Source organism: Ctenocephalides felis, unplaced genomic scaffold (assembly GCF_003426905.1).
Source record: "Ctenocephalides felis isolate EL2017-DRISC unplaced genomic scaffold, ASM342690v1 CF-g0.4_SCAFFOLD_03571, whole genome shotgun sequence".
Taxonomy (NCBI): domain Eukaryota; kingdom Metazoa; phylum Arthropoda; class Insecta; order Siphonaptera; family Pulicidae; genus Ctenocephalides; species Ctenocephalides felis.
Genome location: NW_020539725.1, coordinates 67,603,763 through 67,621,241, shown reverse-complemented (window position 1 = coordinate 67,621,241; position 17,479 = coordinate 67,603,763). Strand labels below are relative to the sequence as shown.

General features: G+C 32.3%; 1 protein-coding gene across 1 annotated transcript in view; it reads right to left on the bottom strand.

Moving 5' to 3' along the window:
* Positions 1-13,702, bottom strand: part of LOC113386909 (calcium-binding mitochondrial carrier protein Aralar1-like) — a gene marked incomplete at its 5' end in the record, with an annotated part of 29,720 nt that extends 16,018 nt beyond the window's left edge. The window contains 1 exon segment of the mRNA XM_026624665.1: positions 13,677-13,702. Within this exon segment, the coding sequence (XP_026480450.1) occupies positions 13,677-13,702 (26 nt within the window).
* Positions 13,703-17,479: the final 3,777 nt, after the last annotated feature.

The window sequence follows — 17,479 nt, the reverse complement described above, 5'->3', positions numbered from 1 at the left end:
ACTTAATTTTTTCAGAAGAGACATTGAAAAATGCATGTCCCCAATTTTGATTTTTCTGTTACACTTACCAAATTTATTTATTGATCAGTTTTAATAGATAATACAATTACAATAAAATTGCTTAAAGTTTTTTTTTCAAACATTTCACTATATATTGTTAAAACATGTATAAATATATTCTTTAAATTTTGAAATCATTAAATAAGTATTTTTTTAATAAAAATTCCCAAAAATCACCTTTTTTATCATTAAATTTATTTTTTTTACCTTTTTGCACTTTTAATAATTTTACAATTTAATTGTTGCAGTACTAGAAATCACTATCACAATTATAGTTTATATAATAAATCCTGATTTGAATTAGAAAATCTTTATATGTTTAAGTTTATATATAATTATATTTTACAAATTAATGTTTGTAACTAGGTATCACAAATTAGCTTTTCGTTTTTTATTGAGGTTTTAAATTTTCTTATATATTTCCTATTATTTCCATTGATTTATGAGCACATCACAAGTTCGGCAGAAGTAAACTACTAAACTAAAAGTTAAATAATTTGCAATGTGTCTATTTTAAAATAGTTTGAAACATTTGAAAGGAGACGCCGAACAACGTGACTGATATTATCGAGTGAAAATTATTGGCAAACATACCTCTACAATATGCTAAAATATTTAGAAATACACAGATACATAATATATAGAATGTATAAAGTCTATTCTGCACTTTGTATATTTCAACATTTTTAGTCTCAATTTAATGTTATAAACTAATTATTGCCTTAGGGAAAGTTAATCCTCAATCAATCAAATTTTGCAATATTTAAAACTTTACGATACAAGTTTGAAATTTTACAAGGCCCAGTATTTGAATTAAACCACTATTCGTAGACCGATAATAAATTAGAATATCCGTTTTTAGACTATAAAAGTCTATCATCATGAAAAGTTTCGGAAAATCCATCAAAGAATTTTTTTTTTAATTATTTATTAATAAACTGGCCAAATGGTCCTTCCCACAAACTCCATTTGAAGCAGATTCTTTCCGGAATGTTTTATTTTCTTTAAATTTTGGTTTAAAATTTTTGGTTAAAACTTGGATGAATGATTGGATTGTGATTTTTAGAGTTTTTGGAACAGTTTTAAATAAAATATGACATGTAAAAGTGACTTTATAACCACTGGCTGCCGGAAAGTCTTGAAAGTTCGCTAACACTATAATAAGATTATGAGAAAATTTTCTTCAAGGATATTTGTATATATATATATATATATATATATATATATATATATACACTAATATAATAATACAATTAATATAAATATACTTTAAAAAATTGCTTAAAAAGTCATATTATCAATAAAGCCAACACATCAATTTCTGCAAAATTTTGGTGTTGAACCCAAAAAAAATCCTTTTCTTTAAAAAAGTAACTGAAAATTTGACGTGCAAAACCGCCAAACCAGCCTTACAATTTAGTCAATTTTTCATTCCGTCAATACAGATAATATAGCTTTTTTATTTACTTTTTGCTCTTTTTGCCCCGTATCTGTAATATGAAATTGAATGTCTTTTGAATCATTCAAATCGAAGAATTGTATCCACACATACATGCATACACATACATTCATTTTTGCCACACTTTTGCTACCAAAATGTTAATAGAACTGCCATCTTCGAAAATAATGGCAATAGTTACGAAAGAAGTATAATTTCAGGGAAAATTATAAGAAGAATTATAGCATTCTAGAGCGTCCCCCCATGAAAAATGAAACTAAAGGCAAAAGATAAGCGAAGGTTTCAATCGGTATTATATCCGTCGAATGGCAATAGTTAAGAGAGAAGTATAATTTCAGGGCAAGAATTAAAGAATTCTAGAGTCTCCACTATAAGAAATAACTCTAAAAGCAAGACATTTGCTACCAACGTGTTGATAAACCTGCCATCTTTGAAAAGAAAACGATCGAATGGTAATAATTAGTAAAGAATGTACAATTTCAGAGCAAGAATGTAGCATTCTAGAGCCTCCCCCATAAAAAAATTGAACTAAAGCCAAAAGATAAGCGAAGGTTTTAATCGGTATTATACCCAAGCTGTTTTGAGTACCCAGACAAAAGACCCAGTCTGGGATGTATAAACGCATTTTCCTTGTTATACAAAAAACATAAATTTTTTCTAAGGTATGCCAAAATGTTGAAAAACGTAAAAATTTATAAATATTGTCATTTTTTATTTTTTGCGATTACTAGAACTTACCCTACAGGAAGGTTAAAATCAATATATCCACAGTATACTAGACTAGACATTCGTCAACTAATAATAACTTTGTGTTATTTTGGGCAAAATTAATGAGCATCGAATTTCTAGTATCCAGTAATATGATTCGGCCATGAAATTTTTGGTAATGAAAAATTTTAATGAAGAGCTGTGCCTGCCACAAAGTTACACACACGCGAAAATCGACACGCGTCGACCTCGGGCAAACATTTATATATTTACATACATACATACACACAAAATTATATATATATATATATATATATATATATATAATATATTTGCTGACTTCTTAAGCGACGTGGCTTGTTATAGATGGCAACCCAAACGGTTGTCCTGTCACTCCTATTTGTAAGTGATGAATTTATCATTGCACTATCTACAATACTGAAACAACGTTTCAATTAAACGTTTAAAGTACGTGTAATACATAATGAAACTAGCTGTAAGTGGAATTCTGTCTTAAGGCAATTAAGGCATCGTGCCTTAAGGCAAATTGCTGGAACTTCCCGTACCAAAAATTATTATTTTTTTAAAAACGTTTAACATTTTTGAAAAAAATTTACTTTGAAAAAATAAGATTTTTGAGAAACCATAGATTAGACAAAAAATTACTTTTTTTTGAAAATTTAAAAAAAAAAAAAAAAATTTTTTTTTTTGAAAAAAATATTTTTTTTCCTTTATTTTGACATATTGTGAAAGATCTGAACTTTTTTTCAAAGCAATCGTACTGCTTTAACTGCATACGGTCAAAATATAAAGCGCGTAAGCGCCGCGTCGCTGTCTAACGCATAAGCATTGGTACGGAACCCATAGGAATGTTAACAAAATGTATACTTATTGTTAAAATCTCTGTAAAATATCTGATAATTTGATGTGCATATGTCTAATGATCATTTTTGACCGCCAAATGGCTCATTTTTTTACTTTTTCCTCCATATCTCCGAAACCGCTAGACCTACCTTCATGAAAATTTTATCGATTCTTCATCTTGTCAATACAAGTGAAATGTTTTTTGAATTATTCAAATCGGATGCTCCGTTCTCTTAAAAACTGAGTTACCGTTTTCAGCACTTTTTGCCCCGTATCTTCGGAACGGCTAGATCTGCCTTTGCCAAAAACTAATCAGCACGTCTTCTTATCAATACGAATCGAATGTTTTTTGAATTATTCAAATCGGTTGATCCGTGTTCCCGAAATCGTCGACGAAAATTTGTATCCGCACATACATACACACACGCACATACATACATACATACATACATACATACATACATACATACATACATACATACACACACACACACACACACACACATACATCCATTTTTTCTAAGGTATGCCAAAATGTTCAGAAACCTTTGAAACGTAAAGATATATAAAAATTTTCATTTTCGATTTTTTTGCGATTACTATAACTTGCCCTACGGGAAGTTAAAAAATCAGTTCTATCTAGTGTTAAAAGTGTAATGAATTTGGGCACACTATACCCCCTGTTGAGTGCGGAAGACACTAAATCAGGGTAAAGCATATTGTTTCTTTGCTTATGCCCAATGCAGAAATCTCATAGCTCAATCTAATCATTATTTACAGAAATAAAAATATTTCGTTTACAATGTTTATCAAAAGTTTCAGAATATTATTTAGTATATTTTTCCGTCATTTGCACGTCATTGCGTGTTGCGTTCATGTCATTCTAAAGTTCACGAGATACGATCACAAAAACAAGAACTGTTCTTGCAAAATCACTCATATGAAATGACATTATATTAATACTTTTATCAATGATGAATAGATAGATAACAGATGACAGATAACAGAAACATTAAGATTTGATAGAGTGGAAATGCGTATTTTGACCGCAGAAATCAGGTGGAATTTTATAAAATATCCATGCTCCCATAATCGTCGACAAAAATTCGGCTTACATCTATTTTTTTCAAGGTAATTATAAAATAAAAGCCCGATAAAAAATTGTGTATTTGTATGTAACATTGACGAATGAGAGAAACAAATGTTTTAAATTTAATTTGAATTTTCACTGAAGAAAGGCGATGACTATAGCCGAAACGTATGAATTTTAGAATAAATTAAAAAAAATGTTTTTTGGTGTTGTGTCCAATATACGTCAGACATACGCAATATAGGGCCATGTCAGTCATATATGTATGACATAAAAAATTATTTTGCCTGTAATTTTGTTAAAAAAAATTCTTTGAAACATTAAGTTTCCTTGGTACATTTTTAACTAAAATTATTTAATAAAGTTAGCATGATCCGTATATTTTTTTTCATAACATCGTGGCGATAAACGTGTTAATATATATATATATATATATATATATATATATATATATATATATATATTCGTTCTAATTAGCGTTAATGTCCGACTCTCAAATTAAATTAACAAACAAAACTAATTTGCTCAAAATGAAATGAATAGCTCAATTATACTAAAAACGCCTAAACTTGTTTATCTAGAAAATTAACACTGAGCGAAATGTTAATTATATGCTTACACCTAAGATAAAATCTGGCCATATTTCCTGCTCGATATCAAGCAGTATTATATCAAATTTCCACTTCACATAAGTGTAAATTATATGCTTACATCGTTTAAAAATTACTATAAAATTTGGCCATAATTCTTGCTCGATATCAAGCAGTATGATATTAAATTTCCACTACAGATAAGTGTAAATGATATGCTTACATAATTAAAAAATTAAGATAAATTTGGCCATAATTCTTGCTCGATATCAAGCAGTATAATACCAAACTTTCCATCAGATAAGTGTAGATTATATGTTTACACCGTTTAAAAATTAAAATAAAATTTGGCCATATTTCTTGCTCGTTAACAAGCAGTATGATATCAAATATCCATTTCAGATAAGTGTAAATTATATGCTTACATCGTTCAAAAATTAAGATGAAATTTGGCCATAACTCCTGTTCGATATCAAGCAGTATGATATAAAATATCCACTTTAGATAAGTATAAATGATATGCTTACACTCATGCTATTGACGTGAATATTCGTCATGGAAAAGTGTCACTATTTTGTATAAAAACGTGTATATGCGTCACAATTGACAGAATTTTGTGTGATAACGTATTTAGTCGTCATAGAGAAGTATCGAAAATTTGTGTATGATGTGCATATTCGTCATAATTTTGTGTATATTCTTCATAAGAGAGTAACACAATTTTGTGTATTGCCGTATATATTTGTCATGCAGGAGAGCCATAATATTGTCTATTGACGTGTATATTCGTCATAGAAAAGCGTTTTAATTTTTTGTGAACTGATATGTAAATGTGTAGCCGTCGTGGGCAAGTGGCAAAATTTTGTTTGTTTACGTGTATATTTGTCATGCAGAAGTGGTTTAGAAATTAAGATAAAATTTCGCCACAATTCTTGCTTGATATCAAGCAGTATGATATCAAATTTCCACTTCATGTTATAAATCAAATATATAATCTCAAGTGAAAATCGTCTTTCGTGGGCATTGCTGCAACACCCACACAAAATACATATCTAATATATACATAGAAATTAAGAGTGCTGAACCGCTGGGTTGCCCTTTGATATAAATACTATATTAAAAAATTATCAAAGAATTTAAAATTCAGTCACAACTTTCTTCTATCTACTATCTCCTACTACTACATGATGTCACTTGATAATTTTCTGCATTTGAATTTAAATTCAATACCAGAGGTTCCCAGACGGTGTTACGTCATACCAATACAACTGATAAGGAGAATTTGAACTTGGTCAGAATTTTAAGATAACATTCTCTGGTACGTCACGATATTATTATTATTCATTGATGGTGATATAATTGTGAATATTTATGGAATTTGAATAATTTTTATTATGGATGATTCATTTGTTTATCGGAATTCGTTGTAGAGTTGGAAAATGTAGTAAATATTTTATATGGAATACTATAGATGGTTGTGGCGGATACTTCCGGATCGGCAGATCGCGATCGGACTTGATAGATCAATAAATAATTAAGAGATCGCATCGCAAGTATCGGTCTTGTATTGCGTCTTTTGTAAACAAAGCGCAAATTTGTCAGGGGCTTGCTCCGCTTCCGACGCTAAATTATAAGGTGAACGTGCCTTTTGCTACTTTCATTCCAAATTCTGGGTCGGAATTGGTAATGGATTGAAAGTTAGCACATTTGAAAGTGTTATTCAAAATTTTCTAAAACCAGTACAGTATTTTATATTTTAATAAATTCAGTGGACATCGTAAGAAAAACGCCAGAATTCCCGGGCGGGAGCCTCGGGAAATGTCGCAAGACATGATGGACGTCTTGACGAGCACCGTCCTAAAAAACAAGTACCAGGCATTATCGGACCGGAGTGAAATGGACACGGATCGAGAGATAGACGAGTACCGGACAGTCAAACGCAAGAAGCGGTTGAGGCAAAACAACGCAGACAATGTGATAGAAAACCAGACTGTTAACACTCTGAAGCCATCTGCATCGAAAACGGGGAATTTAGCACCCAAGAACACCACCGTAACAGATCCAAAGATTCCACCTATCATCGTCAAAGGCCAGCTGGATTTAAAAGTGATCAAATATATCAAAGATACGACGAAAATAATATTCAGGACCCAATATTTAAAACCCCAATTACACAAAATTTTCGCCGATACGATTGCAGATCACAAAAAATTAAAAAACATACTAAGGGATTGTGATTTTCAATTTTACACCTATACTATGCAGCACGACATCCCTAAGAAAATCACTATCACTGGCCTAAATCCAGACATGACTGAAACGGTGGTTCTAGAAGAGCTGAAAGCCAAGGGCATTAAGGTAAAGCAGGTGGTCCAAATTAAGAAGAAGGAATCGGACGGCAGTCAGCGCAAACTCCCTATATATATTGTCCTTCTAGATAAGGAACAAGAGATGGCCAAACTAAAGGAAATAAACAATATAGAAGGGCATATATTCAAATGGGAGAGTTACAGGCCACTAAATAAGACTATACAGTGCCACAAGTGCCTGAACTTCGGCCATACCTCGTACACGTGCGACATGCGGTATAGGTGCATAAAATGCACGAACGTGCACCCACCGGGAGTGTGCACGAAGCCACCAACCGAGGACCCGAAATGCGTGAACTGCCAAGAGAACCACCCGGCTAACTACTCACAATGCCCAGCTCTAATTAACTATAGAGCAAAAAGGGATAAAGATGCGCAAAAGAGACACCAAACATACAGGCCAGCGCCAACACCCGCGCCGCTGACGAGGAGCTTCTCGTCAGCTTTAAAACCCACCAACGATGGCCATAACAACAGATCTGCGTTTCCTGAACTCCCGGTACCATCATCACCACGAACACAGCCGGCCTCCCAGTATCCATCGCCGAAGATCCAGCCAGCACCAGAACCGATCCGGCCAGCATCCTCACGAATCCGGCCTACCACCAGCCAGTCCGATCCAGACCTGAGTACACCGGAGGGACTATTTACTGTTATGGGCGAGATCAGGAAGTTATTCGCGGATCCCGAGGTAAGACAAATTTTCAGTGAGCTTTATAAACTGACAAAGACATTGAACACAAATATGACTTACAATGACAAATACACAACCATACTTAACTTTTTAACGGCATGCCCATAAAGCATGCACGCGACATACACATAATGTACTTCAACTCCAACGGACTCAAAAACAACGTTAACGAACTGAAACAGACTATAACAAAATATGACTTAGACATTGTACTAATTAACGAGACACACCTGAAACCTACGGACAGACTTTACATCAACAACTACAAAGTATACAGGAACGACAGACCGACAAACTCACGCGGATGGGGAGGCACTGCAATATTGATCAAGTCAAATATCAGACACGAGCAAGTGCCAAACCTGACAGCGGGCGGTTCTGAAATAACAACTATTAATGTATACAAAAGGGGTCAAAAAGTGACTATAATATCGATTTACATCCCAGCAAGCGGACTGCAACTGACGGACCTACAAAACCTACTTGACTCAAACACACACGTCTTAATGGCAGGAGACTTCAACGCGCAACACACATCATGGAACTGCAACTACAACAACGCGAACGGAATCCGACTCTACGAATATCTGACGGAACACAACAACACGGACGCACAACTACACTATCCTGACACGCCGACCAGATACGCCACCGTACAGACGCACCATCACAGCACGATCGACCTGGCCTTGACAAAAAATCTTCACATAACATCCGAACCCATAACTAGAACACTTTTCAACTCTGACCATAACCCTGTTTTTATGACTATCTCTGACAGACTCGACGTCGACAATACTCCAGAACGCAACATTTTGGATTATTCCAGAGCCAACTGGCCACTTTTTAGAGAAATTATTACAGACAATATACGACACACGATACCCATAGAGACCAATACAGACATAGAGGAGGCTGTGACACATCTGACACGGACGATCACGGACACCATCCAACACACAATACCGCTGCGACACGCAAATACATCCACATTTGACACGCTTCCTCAACAAATATTAGTAAAAATTAAATTAAAGAACAATATAAAGAAACTGTGGCAACGTACTGGTGACAGACTACTAAAGGAACACGTAAACAGACTGACAAAAATTATTCATAATGAGATACGTGAGCACCGGAATGACACTTGGACTAAAAAACTAGAAACCATCAACACTGACCCGCACAAAGTTTGGCAAACAGCCAAAAGACTGACGAGGAAAACAACACCTATCCCGCCACTCAAACTACCTGACAACAACTACGCCACGACACCAGCAGACAAAGCAGAAATTTTAGCAACACACTTTGAAAACATACACAGACAAAACGCCGACATGTCCAACGCAGACTTAAGACGAGACGTACGCAATTCTATTCAAAATTTTACTGAACAATTTAACGACAAAGACCTACGAATAGACCCTGCCACAGTTTCAGAAATAAAGTTGACAATCAGAAAACTACCGAACAGGAAAGCACCCGGACCGGACGGACTACAAAATATAATACTGAAACAACTACCAACGAACGCATACATACTAATCACACGACTGGTTAACCGTATAATGGCCAAAGGCCACTTTCCTGCTTCATGGAAAACATCGACCATATTTCCTATCCTGAAGCCGAGGAAACAGCCAGACTCTCCGCAAAATTACAGACCAATCAGCCTCCTCAATACAATGAGCAAAGTAACTGAAAAGGTACTGCTCAAACGCATCAACAGACACATCAGACGAAACAAGATTATACCAGACACACAGTACGGCTTTAAGGAACAGCACTCTACGTTACATCCACTGACACAACTAATAGAAAACACTGTACTCAACTTCAATAGACGAAACCATACCGGATTGGTGTTGCTCGATTTCGAGAAGGCTTTTGACACCATCTGGATGGACGGACTGATACACAAATTCATAACCCTTAACTTTCCACCATACATCACAAAACTACTCCATTCTTACCTCGCAGACCGTAATTTCACAGTTCAAGTAGACAACACACCCTCGACGATTAAACAAGTGACGGCGGGAGTACCGCAGGGCTCGATCCTGGGACCGTCCTTGTTTAACGTCTACATCCACGACATGCCCACTGACGCCGACACAACACTGTTGACATTTGCTGACGACACTGCCATTTACAGATCATCACGTTCACCTACGCTACTGACTACAAAAATACAGAGACATATAGACGCCCTGACTGATTACACGGAAAAATGGCAAATTAAAATCAATCCTTCTAAAACAGAAGCAATTTTCTTTACAAAAAGCCGTTGGTCCATTACACTTACTGACTTGACGAAACTAAAGGTAATGGGCCATGAAGCTGAGTGGTCCAAGGAAGTCAAATACCTTGGCGTAACCTTGGACTATAGACTCAGCTTCACAAAACATACGAATACAAAAATTGGACAGGCTTACGGGATGATGAATCTACTGAGACCTCTTTTGAACCACAACAGCCCGCTAAGCGTGAAGAACAAGCGGACACTTTACTTGACACTGATAAGACCATTACTGACATACGCCGCTCCGGCATGGAACGCGACAACCAAGACCAACAGACGGAGACTACAAATAGCACAGAACAAAGCACTGCGACTGGTACTAGACAAATCAAGGAACCCACTGACGAGACACTACTACCCAACGAAATATTTACACGAACAGACGGACATACCGACCATACTCAAACACATAAAAAAGCTCACCGAGAATTTTTATCGAAAGTGTAGGGATCACGATAATAGTACCATCCGCGCGTTAGGCCAGTACACATCAGAAATGATCTGGTACGGGAACTATGCCATGCCTAACTACCTGATCGAGCCCGCAGTGAATACATAAGCCATAAAACAATGAATGAAGGATTTTTTTTTTAGGTGACAAAAATCGTCTCCTTTTTTTGTCCTTGCGAAATAATGAATAAAATATTGTACAAATACAAATATATAGACAATATTGTAAAACCACAAACTTTTGGGTAAAATACCCCCAGGTAGACAAACCCACATATAATTCACTGTATTTTACACTGTATATACTGAATAAATTTTTATTTCTGTCTGTCTGTCAGATGGTTGTGGCGTTACGTAATTCTTTAAAATTGATACATACGAAAAGAGAGGTTTATGTTTTGGTTTTATGTTTTACCTACCTTTTAAGTCATTCTGAATCGTTTGGCACCATAATTTTTTTTATATAACGTTCATGGGATAAATTTACATTCATTGCTTTCTCCAGGTGATAATACAAATTAAATTAATATTTTAAAAATAAAAAATATATCATTTTTTAACATAATAAAAAAGCAACCAAATCTGAAATATTAACTTTTAATAAAATTGAAATTGTAAAAATAAAATGCAAAGTTATTACACAAAATATTACAAAAGTAAAACAATGAAAAAAATCACTCCAATTTCTTATATGCCTAGTTTGATTTCATAGACATAAATCAATTCATGTTTTGTCATTTTTATGTTATGTCAAATATATATATATACATTGTTTATTTTTTTATTTTATATTATTCCTTATGCATTTTTGCAGACGTTTTCAAGTTTAATTAAAAATGTTTTTAAACTAACTTTGTTTTTATTTCAATAATTGGATAAACGTTTGATTAAGCTTTTAGTTATATTTTTGAATTCCAAGCAATCAGTGGAAAATAACTACAATAAATATAAAACCAAATTAATAATTCATAAGAATTTAAGACAATAAAATTAGTAATCTAAAACACTTACAGTTTGATATGAGTCCAAAAATTTTTTTGTTAGGATTTAAATTATTTTATTCCTTATTTCGAGGAAAATAATGTTGTTTAGACCTTACATTGAGGATTTATTAATACAATTATATAAGGAACTAGCTGTAAGTGGAATTCTGTCTTAAGGCAATTAAGGCATCGTGCCTTAAGGCAAATTGCTGGAACTTCCCGTACGAAAAATTATTATTTTTTTTAAAAACGATTAACATTTTTGAAAAAATTTACTTCGAAAAAATAAGATTTTTGACAAAAAATTACTTTTTTTGAAAAAAAAAAAAAATTTTTTTAATTTTTTTTTTAAATTTTTTTAAAAAAAAAAATGTTTTCTTTATTTTGACATATTTTGAAAGATCTAAACTTTTTTTCAAAGCAATCGTACTGCTTTAACTGCATAGAGACGAAATATCAAACTGCGTAAGCGCCGCGTCGACGTCTAACGCGTAAACATTGGTACGCAACCATAGGAATGTGAACCAAAATTATACTTATTGTTAAATCTCTATAAAATATCTGATAATTTGATGTGCATATGTCTAATGATCATTTTGACCGCCAAATGGCATTTTTTTATACTTTTTTCATTAGATCTCCGAAACCGCTAGACCTGCCTTTATGAAAATTTGATCAATTCTTCATCTTGTCAATACAAGTAAAATGTTTTTTGAATTATTAAAATCGGACGCTCCGTTCTCTTAAAAACTGAGTTACCGTTTTCGGCACTTTTTGCCCCGTATCTTCGGAACGGCTAGACCTGACTTCGCCAAAAACTAATCAGCACGTCTCCTTATCAATACGAACCGAATGTTTTTTGAAAAATTCAAATCAGTTGATCGGTGTTCCCGAAATCGTCGACGAAAATTTGTATCCGCACATACATACACACGCACACACACACACACACACACACACACACACACACACACACACACATACACACACACACACATACATCCATTTTTTCTAAGGTATGCCAAAATATTCAGAAACCTTTGAAACGTCGAGAAATGCAAAAATTTTCATTTTCGATTTTTTTGCGATTACTATAACTTGCCCTACGGGAAGTTAAAAATCATAAACAAACGAACTGATGAAACTGATATCATAACGATGTGCAAAAAGAACACGTGGTTTTTGCATAATATTTCAAAATTTATGAACAATAAAAAATATTATTGATATCAAATATACTATTCTGACAATTATTTTTGGATTTATTGATTCTACAAAACAAATAATTTTTAAGAAAAATTAGACATTTTTATCTTAGACACAAAATAGTTAGTGCATATTTGAATTTTTTAATGACAGTTATTCCTGTTTAGTTTTGATGTTGTCAGAATGTATATGTTAACATAGTTCATACCTATCAGATTTGTAATTTGTAATAAAGGTTTTTCTAGATAAAATACGATTAATTGTCATTAAAAAAAACATGACTTCCTTAGTTCAAAAATAATAATCTGTCAAATTGAATTATATAGGGTATGTTTGATGCGTTTGATCACTGACAGTCCACAACCATAAGACGCATGCGCAGACTGTTCATCTGCCAAACCATATACTGTATATTATATTATTTTAATTTTTGGCACATCTCAGCTGCTTTTTTGGCAATAATAATGTAGACGTTACATATTTCTTATTCATATTCATAAATATATTTTAATATTGTCATAGCCTATAAGTGAATTGTTATGTTTGGCAAATGACAGTCTTCATTTGTTTTTAATGTCAAACAATGCCTCAAATATTTTCAATGTCAAACAATAATAAGCGCTTTTTTGTAATTTTTTCTATTTATTTCTACAATCTAACTATATTTTTATAATCCCAACAATCCGAATAATCGTTTAGGAAGAGTATCCTCTCATACATCATCACAAAAGAATTTTATATATAAGATAGAATCACAAATCGAATCCAAAACCAATAAATTAAAGAACACCTCTTATTTATTTTATTTTATAAATTCAAATATTTGAATAAAAATAATTTTCAAATTATAAAACCGTTATTTATACACCTGAACTTTCCTATATTACCCAATGCTACCAACCTCGATGGCTCCGATTCTGTCAGGCATCTTTTTCGTTTTGGCACAAATTTCACACAAAAAATGTCCGAAAAACACTAAATTCCTATGGAACTAGATCGAAACTACGACGGTGCACAGTGAGATATCAGTCTGATTGAATATTTTCAGTGGAAATAATGTTTATCAGCAGATTTCAGATGCAGTTTGCACAAATATGATGCATTTAAACGCACGTGTGTGTGTTTGCGCAGACACACGTCAGGCGGCGACAGTGTGCGGATATGAATTAAAATCGAGCTAGGAAAGGACAGAGGCGTATTGGGGAAAAGATTTATGGGATAGGTACATGGAACCCTAAATTTTTACCATCCTGGCGGTGTCAATTTTTTAATTCTCTTGGTAACTGATCTATTGTAGGCTTGTTTGTAAAAATCAGTAGATTTCGGTTATAATTTTCAAACGTTTGGCAAAGTTATTTTTTGAAGTAAAACTTCTTTAGGCGCAACTAAAAAGTAACTTAGCGAAAACAACTGTCAAACAATAAGAACCGTACGAAAGATATCATTCTAATAAGAAATAATTGTTGAAAAAATGATTCTGCATTTTTTTATATTGATAAGGCTCATGGTAAAATATTACTAGAGTAAGAGTAACTTAGCGAAAACAACTGTTAATGCAACGGAAGTGCGTTACGGCATGAATACTGAATCGTCATTGGCGACAAATGGGAGACGAGTTGATGTGATTGGTCGAGATCGTCTTGTCACGTGTATATAGATATTTCGGTGACAAAACGTCAAAATGTCAACCTAGAACGTTTGAGGTTATGTCGTTGAAATCTAGATTTAATAAAAACTAAAGGCATAATACGCCATGGCTCGTAAATAATTATAATAAACTAGTGGTGCGTATGGCATCGTGCCTCAAAGCAAATTGTTGAAATATTAAATATTTTCGGATGCTCATTTCTCTCAAAAACTCCCCATTTTTTTGCACCATATCTCCTAAACGGTTGGACCTGCCTTTTCAAAAAAATAATCACCTTTTCCCCATCATTACACATTGAATGTTTTCTTTAATCATTCAGATAGGTTGGTCTGTTCTCTCAAAAACTCGATTTCCATTTTCTGCACCCTTTGCTTTTTATCTTCGTAACGGCTGGACCTGCCTTTGCCAAAAACTAATCAGCACATCTCCCTATCAATAGGAATCGAATGCTTTTTGAACTATTCAAATCGGTTGATTCTTGCGCCCGAAAACGTAGACAAATATTGTATCCATACATAAATACATACACACACACACATTCGTTTTTTCTGAGGTATGCCAAAATGTTCAGAAACCTTCAAAACGTCGACAAATACAAAAATTTTCATTTTCGATTTTCGGCCCATTACTATAACTACCCTACGGGAAGTTAAAAAATTTAACTTTTTGAATAGAGATTCTAATAATGAGATTTTATTAATCCCACTCTGTTCAACGATTGTGTACATGCATTCGTGTTTTCTGTGAGCAAAGTGTTATTAAGTCGTTTTTAATTGTGATTTCCCATTTTATCTAAACATGGGCGTCCAATATAAAACAGTATAAAACAAATAGGAAAAAATAAAATAAAATAAAGAAATCTATCTCTGTCTTTAACCATTGTAACGGTTTTCTTGTTCAAAATGTGCAGAAGCAACAAACTAGTTTAGAAGAAATGGTATATCAAATTTCAAAGTAGATTAAGTATGCCTTACATTTTTTTTATAAATTAGTATAAAATAATTCTACTTTTCTATCACTCGATCTTTCAATCATCGACTTGTTTATAAAATCTCTGAGGATGACAAAAGTCGATATCGGATAATCTGATAGGATATTGAGATTCTCTCAGGGCTTCGAATGCAAATGCAAATCTTGGCGAATTTGAATATATACGACCGTCGAACACAGATGTATCGACGTATTTTATATATATGATACTGACATATATATTTATATATATAAAATTTAATTTCAACGTGAGAAAGAAAAAGGAACAAGAATATTAAATAGATGAGAAAATCTGTTTGATAAGAAAAAGACTCTATTAACTAATCAGGCACCATATACAAAATATAATTAACTACTAACGAGCATTATTTTCGAGTTCCAAAAAAACTAAAACTTTTCTTGAAAAAAAATAGAATTTTGGACTCAAAAACCAAAGTTTAAAGAGTTACGTATTAGTATGGAACTTTATTGCATTTTTCATAGCAAACAAAACATGGAAATTAAATTTCTAGCTGACTATTAGCTTCTGTAGTTTGTATTTAATGAATGGTTGAAAATTGCAATTGACTATTTTAGAATGACCTAGAACTTGGAAACGATTCTTCAGCACGCGAATATTTTTTTCTGCCTTTTTTGCAAGACAAAATTATAGAATTATATATTTAGAAAATTTTAGAAATTGTTACAAAAATTAGAACAAACTCTTCAACAAAAATTCCTAGAACAAATCAGGAATTTTACTCTCTTATAATTTACAATAATTTTGCAAAATCACTCGCAGTTCGAAAAAATTTATCAGAATTTTTACTCTTTTATCTAGTTACTAGTTTAAGTAGAAAAAATTGGTTATCATTTAAAATTTGTTTTTTATATTATTATTATACTATTAAGATATAGTTTTTGTAATAGATAATTTGAAAACTACTTGTTTGTTATATTTTCTTCTTATACAAATTATTTATAAAAACTGCAATTTAATAATTTATCCAAATAATTTATACAAATTAATTACAATTCACAAGATTTGTTACAATTCAAAAATTGGCATTATGCACCAAATATTAAATAAATAATTGCAACTATTTGAAAATTTTAATAATTATTACTAATTAATTTAAAAAAAATAATATTTGTTCAAAGCTAGTAATTGGTTTGTTCCAAATAAAAAGTTGGTGAAAATTCAAGTGTGGTAATTTTTACTCAATTGTCCATAAAATTGGTAACTTTTTGAGACTTCTTGTATTTGAAATAGATATATTCAACAAATCATTAATAAAGTTCGATTATATTTCAAAAATATTGGCCTATGTTGCCAAAATAAGTATAAAAATAGGTGCTGATCAACTATTTCATTACTGTTACTAAATGTTAATTATTTAGCAGTTGTAACAAATATAGTAATGAAAAAAATTACAATTTTATCAAATATTGGTGATTTTTTTCGGCTTTTTCATGAAAAAATTTCGAAAATTTGGTTAATATACAAAAATGGTAGAATTTTAGACAAACATTTAGCAAAAATTGAAACTTGTTTTGAAATACACGCTTTCATCAAAAAATTCATGAAAATTGCCATTAGGTATAAAAAATTGGTAGAATTGGTAACTGTTACATAATGGCTTTCATTATTAAATATTTTATAAACATTGGCCATAACATTTTCAACATACACGTTTTCATAAAATAATTTATGAAAATTGGCATTAGGCATAAAAAGTTAGCAAAATTAGTAACTGTTGGTTTTCATTATTAAATTGGCGATTAATCATAAATGGACACATGTTTCAAAAGCCCAGAAATAATTCAAAAAAAATGGTGCATACTTAAGAGTTAGCTTTTACCAAATAATTTAGGGAAAATAAATTTAAAAAATATCAAATTCACCAATATTTGGTAACTCTGAAAAGTGACTATTCCATCATCAAAAAATTCATAAAAATTTGAGTTTGTTAAAGAATAATTTAAAAAAATTGGTGAGTAATAAATAATTCTAAAAAATTGGAGTCTTTAAAAAATAATCATATATAATTATCATCCTACGCCAATGTCCTAAAAACAAACACACA